General features: G+C 44.9%; 1 protein-coding gene across 1 annotated transcript; it reads left to right on the plus strand.

The window, feature by feature from the left end:
- The first annotated feature begins 1,257 nt into the window (after positions 1–1,257).
- On the plus strand, positions 1,258–18,617 carry tnfaip8l1 (tumor necrosis factor, alpha-induced protein 8-like 1). Its single transcript, XM_086282345.1, has 3 exons — positions 1,258–1,586; positions 14,075–14,354; positions 16,293–18,617. The coding sequence occupies exons 2-3, from the start codon at positions 14,083–14,085 to the stop codon at positions 16,579–16,581; spliced, it is 561 nt and encodes a 186-aa protein (XP_086138471.1). The 5' UTR covers positions 1,258–1,586; positions 14,075–14,082; the 3' UTR covers positions 16,582–18,617.
- Positions 18,618–20,125: the final 1,508 nt, after the last annotated feature.

Below are 20,125 nucleotides of genomic sequence, written 5' to 3' on the forward strand. Positions count from 1 at the left end.
GTCAGTACAAGTCCGGGTCACGCCACCTACAGAAACACTCTGATGACTCTGCAGTGGTTGGATGTATTGTATTTTAGTGATGAGCAAGCAACTGAACACAAGTAGACGATTTTGCTGAATTGTCTGGGGGGAATCACCTGCTTCTGGAAGTAAATAAGACCAGAGAGATGACGATTGACTTCATGACCCGTGTCTTTCCTGGGACAGGATGGTGATGAGTTGCAGGGAGTACAGGCACCTACGCATCCACACTGGCAATAGGCTGAACTGGAAGACCAACATAGATGCTGTACACAAGAAAGATATGAGCATGGCCTATCGTCTAAGGAAGCTGAGATCCTTCAATGTGTGCAGCAAAATGATGCAGATTTAGTGTCCTTTGTCTGCTAGCAGCATCAGAGCTGAATGAACTGCAACCTGGACTCTTTCCAGGATCCTTCTATCACAGATAATCCCGACCACTCTCTGCACCACTTAGTACTAATGGAAGAAAAACAGCACACGATTTACTTTGTGTGCATTTCTGCAAAGGTCTTCAGCTTACAGAGTAATTTCTCACATTGTACCACAAGGGGGCGCTCCAGATCAATCTCACCACTGCAACTGTTCCATGTTATCCTCATTGTCACAGACTCATCCCATAGAAACACAAATCTTACAGTAAATGAGATTATACAAAAATGTTCTTGTAGCTCAGTAAGATAACGCCTCAATAATCACACCTGAACATAGCACTGCAAGTGCAAGAGTATCAGGCCTACATCATATATATAAAATAAACTATTGTCTTAACATAACAATCCAAAACGGACATGACCTTGGGAATTTCTGTATCCTCATTAGACAGACGGGGAAACACTTCCCCTGTCCCGAAAACATCCGCTGATAGTTTCCCCCTCTCTCACATCAGGCTCATTATCCCAACAGCCTGCTCTCAGCAGCGTTTAGCACATTTTGTCTGCAAAACTGTCACCAGAAGCACCAACGCAGGCTAGAAAGACACATTATAGGCTATTTATTATTTTGACCCTGACAGAAAAGTTGCTCCCACAGTTCCTGCTCATTGTTCCCCTAACACCGTTTCCTCTGGGAAACTTTCAGCCTTGGGAGTGGGAGCTGGACGAGGATAATTACTGGAAGCCCTGCACGGGGGCAGGGACTGCGCTGGCTGTAAATGGCCCTTTTCTTTCGGCCTGATTGGGCCTGGACCACTCCCCCTCGTTGCTCCTCCATTGGTCCGAGCCCACATCAATCTGGTGATTTCCAAGTGCCCCTCAAGTTTGAAACTTTTTTTACGAGTGGGAGGAATCGAGTTACAGCAAACTGTGGTAACTGATCGCAGCAGCCGAGGGAAGAAAACACGCGTTCAATAATTTACACATCTGTGCCGAGGACACGGTTACAGAACAAAACCTGAATTGAACAGCAGCGAGGACGTTTCACGGCCGACACGCAGCAGAACGAGTGGAAGAAAACCTGAATATGCTGTGAAGTGAATTCATCTGCTCTGCCAGGATGAACTCTTTTCGCTCACAGTACTAACTTGCTGTCATCTGGCTGACCGTGTCCCCGTGAAGCTGAGTAAGGTGAGTCCCACCTCAACGGCCGACCAGTTCTTAATGAAACCTCCCAGCGGCCTGTGGTTAAGCCAGCTCCCCCTCCTCTCCTCGGACAAACACGGACTTGATGAGAGCTGTTTTTGTTTTCTGCGTTTCTTTACGTGTTTGACAGCCTCCATGTTTGGCTCGAGCTCAGCGGAAGTAACGGCCAATCAGTTCGTGCGTGATTGGGATACTTTAGCGTCTGATAAGAGATTTAGCGGCTAACGGACCGTTTCCGAAGCGAAGGAGAGTCGCTCGGGTTGTTGGTTTAATAAGATGTGGACGCGGTGCGAGAAATGAAAGATAAACCGAGTTTGTGCTTCTCCACGCGGAGGATCATTAGGATCATGTGTCTGCTGTTATTAGTCATTGATTGGTAATGAGAAAGCACCGCTGAAGCTCTGACTGTGGGGGTGGTGTACTCTGCCAGCCGCCCATGTTTCAGACTTGTGCGGCTTTACACCGTGTTTGCTGGATTTAATAGGAAGACATTAACGTTTATTAGTAACCATACTGTACACACTACAGTGGGACTGTGCAAAAGTCCATGATCATTTTGTTTACAAGGACCTGTGCCTTGTAATCTTTCACAGTTCTCCTTTGGATACTGGCTGCGTTTTAAGCCCAGTCCTTGTACCTTTTTGTTGAACCACTTGTGAATCATACAACCACAAAAAGGAACCAAAATCGAGGGACAAACCAGTATTGTGTCTACACGTGACCGACAACTTGGCAGAGAACCAATTTTAAATGGTATCTTTGGGCACAACAGCCTGTTGCAAAAACGCATCATTTGTTAAACAGTTTCAAAATGGTAGTTTTGATGCCGCAGGAGCGATTAGCTGAAAACCTGCCATATCTCCACATGGTCTGCAGTGAGTCCTTAAAAAGTCTGAGGCACGTGGAGGGCAAAAGCAGAAGTGGCAGACTTAAAAATAAAAACTACCTACAGTATTAAGAAATAATGAGGGGGGAGGCTGCAAATACCTGACAAAGGACTGGAGAGCTGCATCTGGGCCTTCAATCGATCCAGCTACTGTTTGCTGAAGCCTCATCAGAAATTGTCCCAGTGGAAGAGTGACTGTCAATAGGTCATTTTTAAAGAACTCCAAGAAGTGCAGTGATAACGTTCTTCATCAATGCAGTGAAGGACACAGATGCGTATGGAGGTCAGGAGAGATGTGCAACAGTTATGTATTAGCCTCAGTCTAATCCTCAGCTTATCAAAATCAAAACTGTGGGAAAAACCCTCTAACACGCACGTTTTGTAACACATTGCTGTGTTTACATTGCAAAGCTTTTCTCCATGACAAGGCCGGGGGTGGATGAATAGCTTCACTGTGCAGTGGTGGCACACATTACCACGCTCAGCCTCAGAAGGCATGTTAAATGAAATATGGCCTTGGATTAGGACTCGGAGGTCCGTCTCTCCGTGCGCAAGCAAAACTGCTTTGGCATTTTTCGACCTGCTGTCTTTTAGTCGCAAAGCCTTCCTTTGTAGCGTCGTTGTTGGTGGCAACTGCAACAAGTGAGCCGAGGAAGAATGAACAATAGAGTAACTGCAGGACCTCATTTCAACACCTGCTGTTTTTGAAAAGGGAAAGGTGGAGGCTGTGCCTTTAAATCCTCCTAAACTGCATATTTAATTGGCTATATTTGTCTCCTCTTACTCTTTAGAAATGACGATGGGCATTTTTCTGGACTATTTTCCAATAACAGGTCATAACCTTTCCACAAATCCCTGAAGCGATTGCCTTCATTTTCTAAATGAAAGCCTGCAGCAGGTTGTGCACTGGTCATGCAAAGCAAAACCACCTCCAGTGTTTGGGAAGTGGGATCATTATTTTTGAGGTTTTGCTGTATGCAAGATGAATTGGTTAATCAGTGTAACAATCAATAATGAGAATAATCATAAGTTATAGCTGTAAAGTAATCATATTGGCCTCCATTGCTACAGACAGCCGCAGAATAACTGATGGCAGGTTTTAAGAACTATAAATATGTTTTCCTCATTAATCGTGGCTTTTGTGTTCATTGTTTTTTATACTGTATGATTTTTGAAAGACAATCAATAATATATAAAGCTTTCCCAGCAGGATTAAGCAGACGCTGGTAAGCCTCGTCTGTTTGTATTTCCGTGTAACTCTATCTGTGCGCATCTCCTCCTTTGCGTGTCTTGTCGAGCAGGACAAAGCAGTCACGTTGCTCTACATTCCCCATGCAGTGTTATTAAGGGCAGTGCATGAAATTGCGGCAGTAATCCCAGAGACACTGTTGGTCCTGCTGAGGAGACGCCATGGTTACTCATTAACAAGACAAGAGAGGTGTTTGACCTTTCTTTTACTGGCCTGCGACGCTCAGCCGAGCACGCAGGTGGCCGCTAAAACCCGTGATTCTGCATGAAAGGCCAGCGCTGTATGACCTGAAAATATCGTGACGTTACCTGAAATAAAGGCAGCGAGGGACGGTATCAGTTATGTCACAATCATATCCTCTCGTGCCGGTGACCCCTCTGTTTTCACTAATCCTCAGCCCTGCTGTTCTTGCAGCCAGGCGCGCTCCTTTTATTAAACATCAAGTTAGCAAATGATGCTCTCTGGGCTCTGAGGTAAGGCAAATTAGTCATAATGTGTCGTACTCCTATGGTGGCCTTAATTAAAATGTCACAGGCCCGGCCATCAGTCACAGCACGAGCAGCTTGACTATGTCCTGCATTATTTGCAGCGGTGTTAACGTGATAAATAATACAGAATTGAAACTGAAACACGCCAGTTAAAGCGAAGTAACAAGCGGGCTGTTTATCCCTCTCGATTTGTTGCCAGTCTTTCTCTTTGCACGTTGGTCCAAATTAACTGGGCTCTAAGTTAAAACAACTACCCACTTATGCATTTTAATGCAAGAACAAATGTTGTCAGTGAGTGCTGCGCTGGCCCCCAGGCAGCGCGGCAGCGACTGTATTCCCAGCCTTATTACACATGCGTAACACTGACTGATGTTCCTAAATTATTGCCAGCAGCTCGCAGTTGCTGTCTCTTACTGTATGCGCTGACGGCCCACCCTTTATCCGTATCCCACGTGTCTGCCTGAACCTGTTGCTCCACAGCAGACTGCTCTTAGCCTTTAGTCTATTTTAGTCCATATCGGCAGACTGAATTATTAATTTCCGATCCATTATGTGCCAATGCGTTAATTATTAATTGTTGAGCGGGCTCTGGCAGATCTGAGGAAAGTGTTAAAAAGAAAAGAAAATGGGGGGTGGGTTGGAGTGCGGTTTCTGAGCGAAAGGCATTGATTGCTTCCTTTCTTAGCAAATCTGCACAAGTCTTCAGAGATGACTGTGTGGGAAGCAGAGGGCTCGCCATTCAAAGCATGCATGTTGCATGTATGTTCCCCCGTCCGCGTGTTCTGCGTGCAATTATGGCTCTTCATGTCAGCACTGCTGAGCTGGATGAGTGCGAGCAGAGAGAGCATCATTACGCAGACATACAGCTGTTAGCACGTACAATGCTCCCAGCTCTGGCTCTATTAGCAGTCAGCACCTCCTCTGTTATGCAACACCTCAAGAGAAGAGCGAGACAAACACTACAAAAGTTGATGAAAGATGAAATTGCAGCGTTCACTTGTCCTGAAATCCTGCTGTTGATTCCCCCAACAGTTGAGTGGCTCCATTGGAGCTCATTTGAGTGGTTACTCTCATAACACAAAGCACGGATGTACCTTATATAACAACCTGGATTGTCTATTGTATCTCAGAGTGGAGACAGATTATATCATACAGCTGGGGAGAATGTGTAGAGAAGTCTGTTTTTTTTTTTCCCTTTCATTCAAGGTTTGCCACACAAAAATCAATTTAATGACATCGTTAATGTTTTGGGGATTTTCCCCCCCAAACCTGACACTTTGTTTTTCTTACAGCTCTGCAGTTTTACGAGGCTTTTAAATGGAAACGCTGGTACACTGGATGCATCTTTTTTAATAACTTGTGGAAGTTTAACCAGAAGCAAGAAAGCAAATACAACACACCAGTGTGTACACAGCAGGGCGTCGTCCAGTCCAGTCCGGCAGCCGTGCAATAAATGCTTTGTGATGCTTATCATGCAGATTTTTTGTTGTGTCGAAGAAGTCTCGACTCTGCTCCTTTTGTTGATGCTCGACTGTAATGCAAAATGCAGGGCAGCCATTAACCTTGCACTGCTGCTCTAATATTGCAATTAACTGCTGATTACTGGAAATAACCAGTAAGTAATCCTGAATTAAAAACTGAATGCCGTCAGTTGTGCAATCAAGTGCTTTTTGATTGCTGGTTTGAATCTGAATGGATGAACTATTTAACCAGTGGGAGAGCAACAAAATATTTTTCCAAAAAAGCAAATAAGACTAAAAACTCTTAAGAATAAATTGCTATTCATAAAAAAACCGATAAAAATATCGATCCTGTTTGCAGCACCTTTTGTCTTTTTGTGGTATCTGTTATTTTACTTGGACGACTACAGCAGGAAATGACAGGAGAGGAGCGATCTGGAGTGGTAGAGGATGTGGTAAAGGTCACTTGCATGCTCGCCGAGGTTTATGCTTTTGGAAAGGTGAGACTTAAAACCGGGAAAGAGTCTTCCTGTGTTTAATACACCTGGACGCATTATTTTGTGTTCGCAGCAGATAAAAATAGTTAGTGAGAAATGCCAGAGGTAATTATCGACACGTGATGCAGTGGAGAGCAGATAATGGGGCTGTTTTTTGTTGTTGTGCAGTGCACAATTCAGTATGATTTATGTCTCTTCAGTAATCGCCTCCATCCTGAAGCGGTGAAGATTTTTCTCTGCTGATGGAGTTGTCTTTTTCAGGGTCACAGTGCCCCAATCCATGTGACTAGCGATCCCTGAAGAGCATGAAAGTCGTGACATTTTCTGCTGCCATCAACCAATCACTTAGAGGATGAAGTGTCATGGAAAGTTCTACAGACTCTGCCAAAGCTTTTTTAGCAACTTTTGGTGGCCAGGCAGTGTAGAAACACATCTTTCACTGGTTTTTCTCTTTATGCTGGCTCTTATCAGCATCCAACAAGCTGTCTAGATTGGCAGCAGGTATTAAAGTGGTGGTATTTTGGTAGCTGTGACCTCCTCTTCCTCGTGAGGCACAACGCCACGGTTTAGAGTGGGCGGTAGCTACAGGTGTATCCAATTTCCACCTCTTTTTCACCTGTCACACCTCAGCTTTAGTTTGATTGACAGGTGAGTATAGCAGATGCTGAGGCTGCAGCCTGGATCCTGAACAACGCTCCCCTTTGGAAAAGCAATGCTGCGCTCGTATCATGTTGGTTTCATCCTACATGTGAGCAGCCAGAAGCCAAAAACATGTTTGTGTCAAGTAGCACGTGTGGACCATAAAACAACACGTGCAAATCAAATAATGCTGAAATAATGTCAATAACTATCCCCTTTGTTGGGGAAATGTAAATAGTTTTGGTTAGATTTCCAGTTTTTGGGCCTTTATGGAAATTTCTTTAGAACTTGTTTGTGATAGTTTTAGGGTTGGGGTGCCATCACTAATGCATCAGACCTCAGGTTAAGTTAAACACTGATTGTTTCCACTGTGAGGATTTTGTAAATTTTCTTTGTTTTATAAATTTGGAAGTTGCATATTTTGAAATTCTACACTTAAACTGTTTGTTGTTGTTGTTTTTTCGTTGGGCTCATTGAATCAGAGCCTGACAGATATTAGATTTTTGGGACAAATTATTTTTACATTATTTTTCAGCTACAAGTATCGATTTCTGATAAGGTTCAGGATCTTCTTTTTAAAAATGCCACTGAAACCATAGATGGTATAAAATAGACACAGATTCCAGGCCTGAAAAGTGAAGGCAACAATTAAGTTTAAATTAATTAGTACATTTTGATGGCCACCAGGGGGCAATATCCGTGTTTGCGAAAAACCAACAACTACACGACCTCGGTAAACGACTTGTCTTTGACAGCTCACAAATGCTAATGAGCGGTTTCACGGTCAAGGAGTGACGTGGTTATGCTTCAGTCCAGCATTGTTACAACTGTTTACTGCCACCAGGGGGCAGCATCACAAACAAACGTACTTTAGTTTTTCCTCTTCTTCAGGCAGTTATACCAATATTGTTATAATGCTGTTTTTCCAGCCTGTTAGCATTCGGCCTATGCAACGCATGCTTGTGTTTTGTTATCTTGGGTTTTCTTTTTGTTTGGTGTGCTGCACACAAGCGCGCCTTCTTCGGTTGCATCCCCATAGTCCTTTGCTTCCGGAAGCCAAATTTGTGCCGCGAGTCTGACCCATCTCTCAGTCGGCACATCTGGTTTCAAAATGCAAAACTAGCAATGGCAACCCCAAAAATGGGCGACGGCATGCCGACGATGACACAGCGCGTGTAAGATGTTTGCATTGGCTCTGATATGAGCTGATGCTAATATGATTACTAACATCTTACATATGTTTTTGGGGGTTAGTCCTTGTGACCTTTGGCCTCCTTTAAGGGGGAAAAAAAAAGGGAGCTTTAGTGATGACACATTCATTCGGCTCGATGAGTTATTATTTCTGTCATCATACAATGAAATCCAACTATAGTGACAAAAAAGTATTTTAAATTGTGGCATTTGTTTGGTAACTGGGAGCGTCGAGGCTGTAGCCACTACATCAAGATCTTGTTGCTGTCTTTACAGCTCGTCTTCTCTGTATCAGTGTAAAAGGTCACAGTGGCCACATTACAGAAACACTAACTGAAAGTGACAGCCAGTAGGAGTTGTCATCCCACTTATTCCTCTTTTCCCATATGACCTGGAGAAGCTTTTAGCTGCCACGTCTCCACCGCAGACCGCGCTGTCACCTGCCCTGGCTATCCGGCTTAAATAGTCCTCTGAGGAGTGGGGGGGGGGGGGACGGGAAGGTCATTTTATTTTATTTTTTTATTTTTATAAAAGTCATCACAGCTTCTCGTCACCGCGATCCTTCAGCCAGGCTGCCACGCAGGCTTGACAGGCCTGTCTGCACCTGCAGGCGGGAGCGTCCCTGGGTTCATTACCCAGGCTCCCTTATTGTCTTGAGACATCAATCCGACACTCTGTGGGGTCTGGTTTCATTTCCCATGAGTCATCTTTGCTTTGAGATTTTTGCTCAGTGTCTATATGAGCGAGTGCAGCTCATTTTGAGTGAGTATATGAGTTTGTGACTTGTCTCACTGCTGCAATTATAAGTGCTGAGCTCTCGGCTGCTGCAATCTGTCTTTGTTTCATGTTCAGCTGCTCAGTAAGTCGGCCTATCAGTAACGTGTGTGAGCCAACAGATGTTTGTTCCTCTGATGTCTGCGTGCACTGATGACTGTGGCTCGTACACTTTGCCACAATACTCAGCAGGATTTGCCGTTGTCATGTCTTGTTTTGCCTTAAATCCGTTAAAATGTTGCCTCTAAATACTACGGAGACGCCGTGTTGGGGTTGGCGTGCTGTCCCTGGACGCCGCCGCGCTTCACAGGCCATTTAGATTTGGCACTAAGCGCTTTGGTGCAGCAGAGTCACAGAAGAAAAATAGGATTTGAATCGAAAACCTTTTCATCGCTTGTCCCTTGAGAGCATGTTTTCGCGAAACCTTTAGTTTTGGGCGGGGACTAAGAGCCGGAGTGAGGATATCCTTCCGTCCTCGAGATAAGTGTCAGGAGTCTGTTTGTCACTCTTAAGCCTCGAGTGAAGCCAGAGGCAGACAATGCTGAGAGCCAGACATTTGAATTGTACGACAGGCGAACCCTCCACCCTTCCCCACTTCTTGCCTTCCTCCTCTTCCAGCTCGTTGGCGGGCCTCGGAGAGTCGACAGCTACGACGCCTCAGATCTGCAGCAAAAGTATAATTTAATGAGCGCCATGAAATCACCCTTGAGCCTGTAAATGGCGTCTGCCCATTATCCATTTGCACTTTTCGAAACTCTCGTACATCCATCAGCGGAGGCAGCGAGAGGATGGAGGCTGATGCAGACGCGTGTTCTGATAAGTGCATCTCCTGTGGAGGCCGTCCTCTGTGATTAACTCGTGTCAACAGGACAAAGTGACGTTTCTTTTCTTCCAGTTGTCACTCGCATAGAAATAAAGATTCCAAGTTCAGGTTTTGTTTGTTTGGGTTTTTCTCTCACTCTGATCATTAGTGTCTTTCTCATCTTATCCGTTTCACACGCGTTGCATCAGAGCAGGATTTTCTGTAACAAGCGTAGCACGGCAAGTTTAGAGTTACGAAGCGGTCGATAGGGATCTGCCAGTGATCCTTGATCAGCGCGGCGAGAGGCCCGATTAAATGTCCAGCACCTGCAACAAGACGCTGCGAAAACTAGATTTGGCGTGAGACGGTATATAAATGACCCCTCGTGCTAACGCCCACAGTTATTTCCTGCATGTTTCAGGGTTGATGTACAACAAACCTCCACCCCGGCTCTGCCTCTCCTCGCTCCTCTCTGGGAAGCATCCTGCTGACACTCTCTCCGAGGAGTCTTATTGATATTCTTCGAGAGGCATTGCAGAGAGAGAGCAAGGGAGGAATGAAAGTCACACACTGTAGCAGGCAGCAGATGCGCTACCTTCCAGTACCAACGACGGCAAACGTCACAAGTCACCCAGCAGGGATGTGTCAGCGCTCTGCGTCGGCTGCACTAATTGCACCTCTCACGCTTTGTGTGCACGTTATCCGGATTATTACGGAGAGGCAATTTGCCATTCATGTATTTGTTTACAGTTAATCCTCTTTAACGTGGAGACGTATGGCGTGAAGAGTAATCACTTATGATGCGAACAGGACATTTGTTTCAGTGCAGCAGCCACGCGTTCGGCGACGTGCGGCTCGTCAGAGGATTTATACAGGGTGTGACTGTTTGCCTCATTTCTATGCGCATTGTTTTCCACTAATCCTCGCATTTGGCTGAGTCATTGTCATTTTTTTTTTTTTTTGCTGTGCGATCAGTTTACACAATCGGACGAAAATAAGTTTATTAGCCGATTAGTCAGCCGACAAAAACGACCTGGATTTGTTTTAGCTGGACACAAACCAGTCGCTGCCTCCTGCACCAGTCTTTCAGAATCAGCTCGCTTTCAGTATATTTAATGAAGCCATGCAGAATTTTTACCTTCACGCTTTACAAGCACAGGGGTCAAAGGTTATGATGCATTTTTAATCAGCTGTTTCTCAGGTGGTTTGATGGGAACTAAATTTAGCTGTTTTTGTTTTAGTCCCAGAAAAGTCAAAGTTTGACACTTGACCTTTGTCTTCATCAGACTATAGCAGTCTTCACAATCCAAGATATTATTATATTCCAAAAAGATTTTAGCTTCAGTTTTTCTTGAGACAAAATGATTTTTCTTATTTTAGATTTAAAGTATTAAAGTTTAAACTAAAAGTAAAAAGGAGCCAAAAGTGGAGTGCCAACGTTTGGTGCTTTTTGTTTTGGACACTTTTCAGTAGCAGAATGTGCTGAGGTTTCAGTCTCGACCCTACAAGCTCAGCTTGATTCGTACATCTGCACTGAAACGTTGCCTCAGGCTGATCCTACGTCAGTGGCAAACGCTGTTGGCACCGTTACTCTCGTGCGTGAAGGTGGGATTTCCGCCTTTGAGTCGCTCCATCCTCTCCTGACCATTCAAAAAAACGTCTGCAGGAGAAACCCAGTCAGTCGCTCGGGTGTAGTTATGTGAGGGTTTGTGGTTGGGTTTTGGCATATCTACAGCTTAGATGACGGTACAGGAGAAATCTTTGTTGGGTGATTTACGTTAAATTGAAAGTGTGTCATTAACGTGTCAGGACACCGCTGCAGCTTCATCTACAGCTCGGCTCTCAAAGCCTCGGCTCTTTTCTGAAACATATTCTGTCATTTGGTGTTTTGACGACGGGGTCGCAGAACCGCCGTCTAACACGTCGGGCCAAAATCTTCCAGACATGTTCAATTTGTTGACATCTAGCGACTGCAAAGGCCAAGCATATGACCAACATCGTCTTCATACTCATCAAGCTGTTCACCGACTCCCCTCGTGCTGTACCGTGACTCATCAGGATGAAGGTGATCGCTCAGAACAATTTCATATCTGTTTTCAGTCCCCGCGTAGGTGACGCTTCACATTATTGGTTTAGTTTGTCACCTGTCTGTATATCAGAATATTTATTTATGTAAAACCGAGGCCTGTGTGTTTGTTTACAGAGCTCTGTTTACGGCAGAATAATTTTACATAATTATTAGGAAATAAATTGCAGCAAAGGAGACTCTTTGCATGTTTTCACAGCACATACTCGGCAGTAAACACTGAAAATAAATCGGTGACTTTAGATTTAAGTAATATTAAACATTTATGAGGCAGAAAATCTGAAGACTAATAGTTTGCCTATATGTTCATAATGATGTAGGAAACGTGACGTCTGCTAATGAGTACAGATGGCGGTGCTGTATTAGATTGTGAAATGCTGTGCACTCATCTTTTAGGGACCAGCAATATTTGTACCATATTTTCATGAATATTCCCAAAAAGACACATTTTTAAAGAACCTCCAGGAATTTTGAGCATTTAGTTCAAATTTCATAGAAATCCATCAAACGGTATGTGAGAGATTTCAGTCCAACACATTACGACGCCACTGTGACCACAGCGCCTGCAAGAGCTCCTAATCCGAGCGTGCAAAGATTGACACGTTTTAACTGCACGCTGTGACCACTTCCTGCCCAGCCAACAGGCGGAGGAAACGATGACACGTGCATCTCTGCTACACAGCATACTGTACACTGGAGTTTGGATCAAGTCCACAGGAGGAAACTCTTTCTTGGCAGGTTTCCCTTCAGATTCACGTCAGGTGTGCAGTTTAACAGTCTGTAGCTCTCTGTTTGTAAATACAGCTTAGATTTGCTGTGGTTTCTTCCCAGTAGCCCTAACGATCTATTAAACTGCAGAGACCACTGACATGATGCAGTGAAGCCAGCGCTGAGCCCAGCACGTGTCATGTCTGGTATCTAAACACCAAAAGCAACTGAGTAATGTTATTGTCTCGAGTGGCTAAAAAAAATCAAACCCTGATCTGGATCTTTATTATATGAAGGTTTAGACTTAGAAATAAATTCCTGCCATTGTCCCACTTCTTCCTTGTGGATTCGTTAATATGTGACATGATGCGGCGTCCGCCCAACCCCTCCATCACGAGTCCCAGTGAAACGGCGAGCAGAGGAGAGAAACTGCAGCAGACTCTCACACTGCTGAAATTAAATTAGTGTCCATAAAATAGGTCAGTAACTTGAATAAAACGCTTCTTTGGGTTTTTGAGGCACTGAGTGGACACTCTGCACTGCGCTCGTACATCTCACCATCACTTATACTCACTTTATAAACACAATGAGGGCCAACGGTTTCAAAGAGAGGCTCAAACGCACTCAGCATGCAGGCATGATGAGACCTAAAGTAGAGAGAGGAGAAGCTCAGATTGCAACGATTACGTCTGTTTACTGTTTTAGTAAAGCCAAACACCGTATTCAGTTTCATTTAGAGTTCCTTTCTATATATTTCTGAGAGTGCGAACCTCTAAAAATGTTGAACATGTCCGAACAAAATGAAACTCGTAACACAGATGCCCCTTCCTTCACCCTCATTCTTCCCCCTGCATTATAAGGCAGGCGTGGAAAATGACTGCGGTGCCTGTTTACACTCGTGCGCTCTGAGGTTATCCTTGGAGATCTGCGAAAGTTAGAGAGGGAGTGCTCAGGAAAATAGATTTTTGTTGCTTTATTGCTTTAAAAGGAGACTGTTCAAGCCTAAAGAAGTGACCTGCAGAAGGCTGCTGAAACGATACGGCGTGCTGCGCTCTCGCTCGCTCCCCTCAGCGAGGCTCTGAAAGCCGGCAGACCCGATGACCCCCCCCCCCTCCTTCTGAGCCTCTATCACGGGCGCAGCCTTTCACTGAGTCACCCCACTTGCCACACAAACACACACTCAGAAACGACATGCATAAATAAATCCACACATGTGCAGAGTGGGCTCTGTCTGCCTCCTGCTCGCCTTGTTTCGTCAGTGCATTCAGCTGATGAGACGTTCGGATTACTTTGCCTGCTTTGCGTGGTCGGGATGTAACTGACTTTACTCCCACACGTGTAATGACACATTCTTCTCTAACTACCTTGCAGGCACCGAGCCAGAGGGTTGCTGGGACTAATTTGACAGCTGCCACGGCTCATTATCTGATAAAGCGGACAGTTCTCGGCCCCGCAGTTTAAACAGAATTCGACGATGCTATATCTTCACACATTGTGTGTTGGTAGTGTGGTATTCTTGGCTCATTTTGCTTTTGATATGAGAAGGTCAAAGAGGACATCTAAGAAACGGTTCTTGTTTTATTTCTCAATTTGTGCCAATTTTAGAAAACTTTCAAGATGTTTTCACGTTGATGGGGTTTATCGATAAGACTGTGGCTTGATAGCATGTTCTCTCTGTCTCTTCTCGACCCAGACTTGACCATGGACTCCTTCAGCACCAAGAGCCTGGCCCTGCAGGCGCAGAAGAAGCTGATGAGCAAGATGGCTACCAAGAGCGTGGCCAGCCTCTTCATCGACGACACCAGCAGCGAAGTGCTGGACGAGCTGTACCGCGTCACCAAGGAGTACACCCGCAACCGCAAAGAGTCCCAGAAGATCATCAAGAACTTGATCAAGATGGTGGTGAAGCTGGGAGTGCTCTACAGAAACAACCAGTTCAACAGTGAGGAGCTGATCCTGGTGGAGAACTTCAGGTGACGACCGTCATTTATCGCTCTCGTGTCTACACGAGGCAGTTTAGACCGAAGCCCAACTTTGCTGCTTCTCCTTCAAAGCCATGTTATAGTTTCCTGGTATGTGAGCATGTTAGGGTCCATGTTGGCTGATGTACCAACTACGTATGCTACAGATGAGCACCAGTTATATTTATTTAAAGGACATGAATGGGGATCATCCTCTGTTGTAGAGGTGGGTGGTATAAACAGTATACGGTAGAAACTATGAATTTACCTGCAAATGATGGCGGGCGACAGTAAGTGCAAAGAGACGAGGCACGTTTTTGAATATGGAGAAAGCCAAAAACTGCGCTTCCTCCACTTCTGTACCGTTGATTCATTAATGTTGAATTCTCTCCAGCGGCTCTATTCCCATGTTGTTGCAGTATATTAATGACTAACCTCGTATTGTGGATGGATTAGCTCAGCTGTTCTCCTGACTGAAGTTTGGTCCGTTTACAGCATCCTGCCATGCGATTGCATTTGTCCCTAACCATCAGGAACCCTCATGTTAACTTTTATCGAGGGGGAAAAAGTTAGCGTTCATCCTCCAGCTTCACTGTGTTTATGCTAACATAGCTGTGTCGCTAGCGATCATGTAGCACAGCGGTCCCCAACCCCCGGGCCTCGGACCAGTACCGGTCCGTGAGTCGTTTGGTACTGGGTCTTTTCACGTGTGTTATGAATAAATCTTCTTTTTTTCGGTACCGGTACTGGTTTTATTTTGTTGTATTTATCCGCGACACCTTAAAGGCCGGTCCATGAAAATATTGTCGGGCATAAACCGGTCCGTGGTGCAAAAAAGGTTGGGGACCGCTGACGTAGCACATCATTATATACCAGCTAGCCCAACTTCAGTAACCCTACAAACATCACTGCTGTTTAGTTTTCTGTCTTCATTTATGTTGGAAGTGACAGCAGAGCTGTACGTTTGAATTAGTTTCCAAAATCTCTCAGTCAGAACATGCTACATCGTGTTTAGGTGGAAGCTAGCGAGCTAACCATCAAGCGGTGCGGCTTCGTAGCTTACCAAAGTCACACTAAAACATTTTTGACAGATGTTTGCGCGCCGTGTAGCACATACAATCTGTTCGAGGTCAGTAAGCACAACAGAATTCATACATAAGGCGCACTGTAGATTTTTGAGAAAATTAAAGCATTTTAAGTGCACTTATAATGCGGAAAATACGTATGTATGTATGTAAGCATGTTAGGGATCATCATCTGTTGATGCACCACCTACGTATGCTACAGATGAGCACCAGTTGCATTTCTTTAAAGGACATGAATGGGGATCGTCCTCTGTTCTGGACACAGACAGTATGTGAAGGTCATTTTATGTTTTGTCAGAGACGAACCTGCTGGAATAATATCTGTACAAAATCAGAAGTTTATCAACCTGCTGGTTCTTTAACAGCGATGCTACATTTTACCTTTGATTTCTTTTTCTTTCTTATGAAGCGATGCGGCTCTTACAGCAGAGTCCTCATCGCTGCAATAAACGATCGGTTACTCGACTGTGTCTGAGCGAAGTACAAGTCGTGTTATATTGTTGGTCAGGAGGCTGGAAGCCTTGTGAAACATTGAAGATGTGATTCTGGGGAGAAGTGCAGTTAAAGGATGTTTCTGTGTGCTGATGGAAGCAAATTAAGGGAATGGACATTTCCATCAGTTTATGTGTTTCCAGTAAAACCGAGCTCGGAGGGACGCAAAGCTGACACAAGCGCTCAGTGCAGAGACGGGTTATTATATTAGCATGGAGATGTGAGCTTTGCACAGGACAATACTATAACTAATATATGGGGGTTGTGAAAGTTTTCTGGAGAAATTCCTGCGGCAGCACTTTCTATTTTTACTTCTGCTGCTCTGGTCAGAATTAGAAAGTGACAGCGTCTCCTCTCTCTTGTCTCCTCGCAGGAAGAAGGTCCACACTCTGGCCATGACGGCGGTCAGTTTCCACCAGATCGAGTTCACCTTTGACCGGCGCGTCATGAGCGCCATCTTGAATGATTGCCGCGACCTGCTGCACCAGGCCATCAAGCGCCACCTGACAGCCAAGAGCCACTCGCGAGTCAACCACGTCTTCAATCACTTTGCCGACTGTGACTTCCTGGCGACTCTGTACGGGCCCTCGGAGGTTTATCGCGGCCACCTGCAGAGGATCTGTAACGGGATCAATAAGATGCTCGACGAAGGCAACCTCTGACCTCTGCCTCGGCGTTAGGCTCGTTTACCTCGAATCATCACGAAGCATTTCTCCTTTTTTTGAGACAACGATCGTGAACATTTTTCTTTTTCCTTTGTTTGTGTTTGCGTTTACTGTAACATCGAAATTCGCTTGGCAACTTTGTCCAAAGTATATTTCTTTTTCCAGCCTTCTTTTTAATGAATGTAAAACTTCATGCTCTTATCTCCATAGCCTTGACAACTGTGCCTTAAATAGCATATTTTATCTTTGTTCCAAGAGCTCGCTTTCTCTCTGTCACTTCAAAAAGGCAAGAAACCAGGCACAGGCCTCCAGCTGTATCTGTTAAATGGACAAAAGTGGGTCTGGGAGCAAAACGAGGAGAAGAGAGCGAATTTCCAAGGACAAAAAGAAGTTTTACTGTCTGTTTGCTTTTCCTGAAAGCAGTGTTGCACTCGATCCCAAACAAGCGCTGTACTGTAGTGAAACCATGTGAACGACGGCAGTAATCCTGCTCAGCCAGCATTTTGCGGCTCTCGCCATCATGCACTGAACTCTGGCTTTTTGTTTCGGAGCCACTTATAAACCCACATTTGCTTCCAATAGCCTGGTTTATAGCCACCACAACAAAGGCAAAGTATTTGGGTCATGGGGGGAATGTAAACTCGAAGGAATTTGAGCGTGCTGCGTGTTGTTGATCGTCTCTGCGCCAACTCGAATGTCTCGCCGCCTGGACGCTCATCTAGCCTGAAAAATCACGGCCGGGCGGCGAGGGCGGTGCACAATGTGGCACCAGGTGCAAAGATTGCTCTGGCATTTTGTCAGAAGGGAATTAAGCGCCAACTCGGTCGAACCGCTCGCCGTAACGGATGCCGTTAGTCCGGGGTCAGCTGTGTTTCAGGTTGGGGAGCCTCACGTTTATCCTTAAAAGCACTAAAACTCCAGCTCAAATTCTGACTGATCCCAACTAAAAAGTGAGCAGGCAGATGAAAGACTGCAGCACCGTGTCTGTGAAGAGCGCCGGGCAGAGCACGGAGATTAGAGCAGAGACAAACACAGCACCTAATTGTGCTCTCCCACTGCAATTATCGCTCCCCGCTCCAGGGTGGCGTAATGGCTGGGAGCCGGCCTCCGTCGAGCAGCCACTCCATTTCACCGCACGGCAGCCTCGTGTGATGAGATGGGGATAACGTCTCTGTTTGCGCGATGCCAGTCCTTCTAATGGAGTGAAAGATGATGTTGTGTTTCTCCCTTACAAAGGAGTATATGAGTAGTTACTACAGCCCTCTCCAACCTTGCATAATGGGCATCTTTCCTTTTTTTTGTCTGTGTTTTTGTATCACTGAGCCTGTCTGGGAGATTGTTTTGTGCCGCGGCCTCATTTTGTATTCTGTGTGTGTGTGTGTGTGTGTGTGTGTGTGTGTGTGTGTGTGTGTGTACCTGTGAGAGAATTGGAAATTGAGCCGTGTAATAAGCGCTGTGCATTCCCAGATAGGATTGCTGAAACTTTAACTTCTGCAGCAGCTCTGCCAAAGAGAGAGGAGAGAAGGGACTGCTGTTACTTAAAAAGCACTCTTTTTTTTTTTTTTTTTTTTTCCCCCAGGACAACACTTCAGAAAATGGTGTGAACGTGATCGTTCTAACCCCTTAATGGTGAAAATGAAGACCGAGGTGGTGGCTGTTGTCATTTTAGTCCTGCGCCGGTTTAATTGTGAGATGACTTCTCATTTGTTAGATTCATTTAAGACCAGCCTCATCATTTTGGGAAGGCTTTGAAGTAAATCCTTTAATTGTCTTTAAATGCAATTTTCTCCAAATCCTCCTCATCTCAGGGCGAGTTTCAATCTCACTCCTTCTGAAATCCACCAAAAAGCAGCACGAGCCCTCGAAACAGTCGCACTTATTTTACTCAAACGTGCTTTTCTTGTTGCATTTTCACTCTTGTGACTGTGGTGAGTGTTTTTATTTTCACTCGTGTACATAGGATTGTGTTTGTGCGTTCTCTGTATCCAGACACAACAAATTTAATACAAAATCCTTTTTTTTTTAAAAACTGATACATTTCCTGTCTTTTTATTTTTGTCCTAATCACCCATCTCCTTATCTGGATGGTGGATGTTTCTGACCCGATCAGGAGGGTCATCTGACTGCAGCTGACCTGGATTTAGTCCACACACACACACACACACACACGCCCCAGCTCCCAGCATTGTTAGGAAACTATGAAAACAAACCCATCTGACTGACAAACAATTCAACTTGGGGTCATTTCTTTCCACTTCCTATAAGGCCACGCCACAGTCAAAGGTAGAACAGGAAATGAGTAAGCCAGAGGACTTTGTGCTTCTGTTTTTGGAAGTTTAAACATTCGACTCAGCTGCTGCTTAATTTCAAGTGTACAACAAGCAGCACTCTGTGGACTCAGTTTGAGTTTAATCTGTCATTGACTTTGCTACTTCTCAGACTTTGGAATGATAATTTGGCCAGTAGCACGTCTGCTGATCCTCCCTGTAGCACACTTGAAAGGCTACTGCAGTACCAAGTGCCCATTTATCCTCTAATACGGTCATTATCTAAACGTGTGTGTGTGTGTGTGGATTCACCCTCGAGTTCAAAGCTCTACGATGTGACTAAAAAGATGTGTGACCAACTCAGTCACGTCTTATTTTCCTTCCCGTTCCTAAAAGCCGTAACTTTGATATGGAGTAAACAAAAACATCTTTAAAGTTAAAGGGACAGTTCTCAGTAAAACCCTATTTACATATTTTGCTCCCAGCCTCTAGTGCTGTTTACCCATGCACATTGTTTTGGTGCGAGTCGCCCGGTTCTGGAGATGCCTGCCTCTCTTGAACATAATGAATCTCGATGGAACTCGCCTTGCGGTGCTCAGAGTGCCAGAAATGCATCTGAAAAATGTAGCAGCAGTGTCGCTCCAGAAATCATGGCTGATGACTCAAAAAAACACAAAACAAACCATCATATGAGCAGTTTATTGTAGAAACAGTTTCCACTCGGATACACCCGCCAACCGTATCGCTGTGCAGACAGCTTGAGATGGAGAGCCTTGGGATTGACAGGATGTAAACACTGATGATTCACCCATCAGCTGAGCTGTAATATCGGTCAGCTGAGTGCTTTCTGTGCTTGATGGATGGAGTTGAGTGGAAACACAGTAGTTCCTACATAAATGTCTCACAACAAGGTTTGCAGACTGTCAATTAAGCGGCGCCCTCGGGAGCTCGGCAGTGAAGGTAAAACTGCAGAACCACTAGGAGCCACTCGAGGCTGGCTCCAAAAGGGCGTCGACCCCCCCACCAACTCTGATCCTAAACGTTACAGCAGAGAGAGCCTGGTACAAAATACAGTTTGGCCTCTATCAGTAGTTTTGGCTCTGCTGCTGCGGGTAAGTCGAAATTTTAGGGTTTTTTTTAGTTTCATAGTATTTTACAGCTCATTTAAATGGATAATTGAGTTGGTCAAAGTTAAGCATCTGCTAGACTTCATCCAATAATTTGAATCATTAAACTGTGTTTGCACTGTTGGACCACTTTTAATGGACCATCTG

This window comes from Aulonocara sp. 'chitande type north' Nkhata Bay, linkage group LG23, assembly GCF_057382095.1.
Source record: "Aulonocara sp. 'chitande type north' Nkhata Bay isolate Kocher_YH1m ecotype deep benthic linkage group LG23, A_spYH_male_GT1.1, whole genome shotgun sequence".
NCBI lineage: Eukaryota > Metazoa > Chordata > Actinopteri > Cichliformes > Cichlidae > Aulonocara > Aulonocara sp. 'chitande type north' Nkhata Bay.

What these genes read in the sequence shown, in the direction of transcription:
- tnfaip8l1 (XM_086282345.1), top strand. Translation starts at nt 14,083, where the DNA reads ATGGACTCCTTCAGCACCAAGAGCCTGGCCCTGCAGGCGCAGAAGAAG. An exon ending in ATCCTGGTGGAGAACTTCAG is followed by an intron (nt 14,355 to 16,292) that starts GTGACGACCGTC and finishes GTCTCCTCGCAG; the next exon opens with GAAGAAGGTCCACACTCTGG.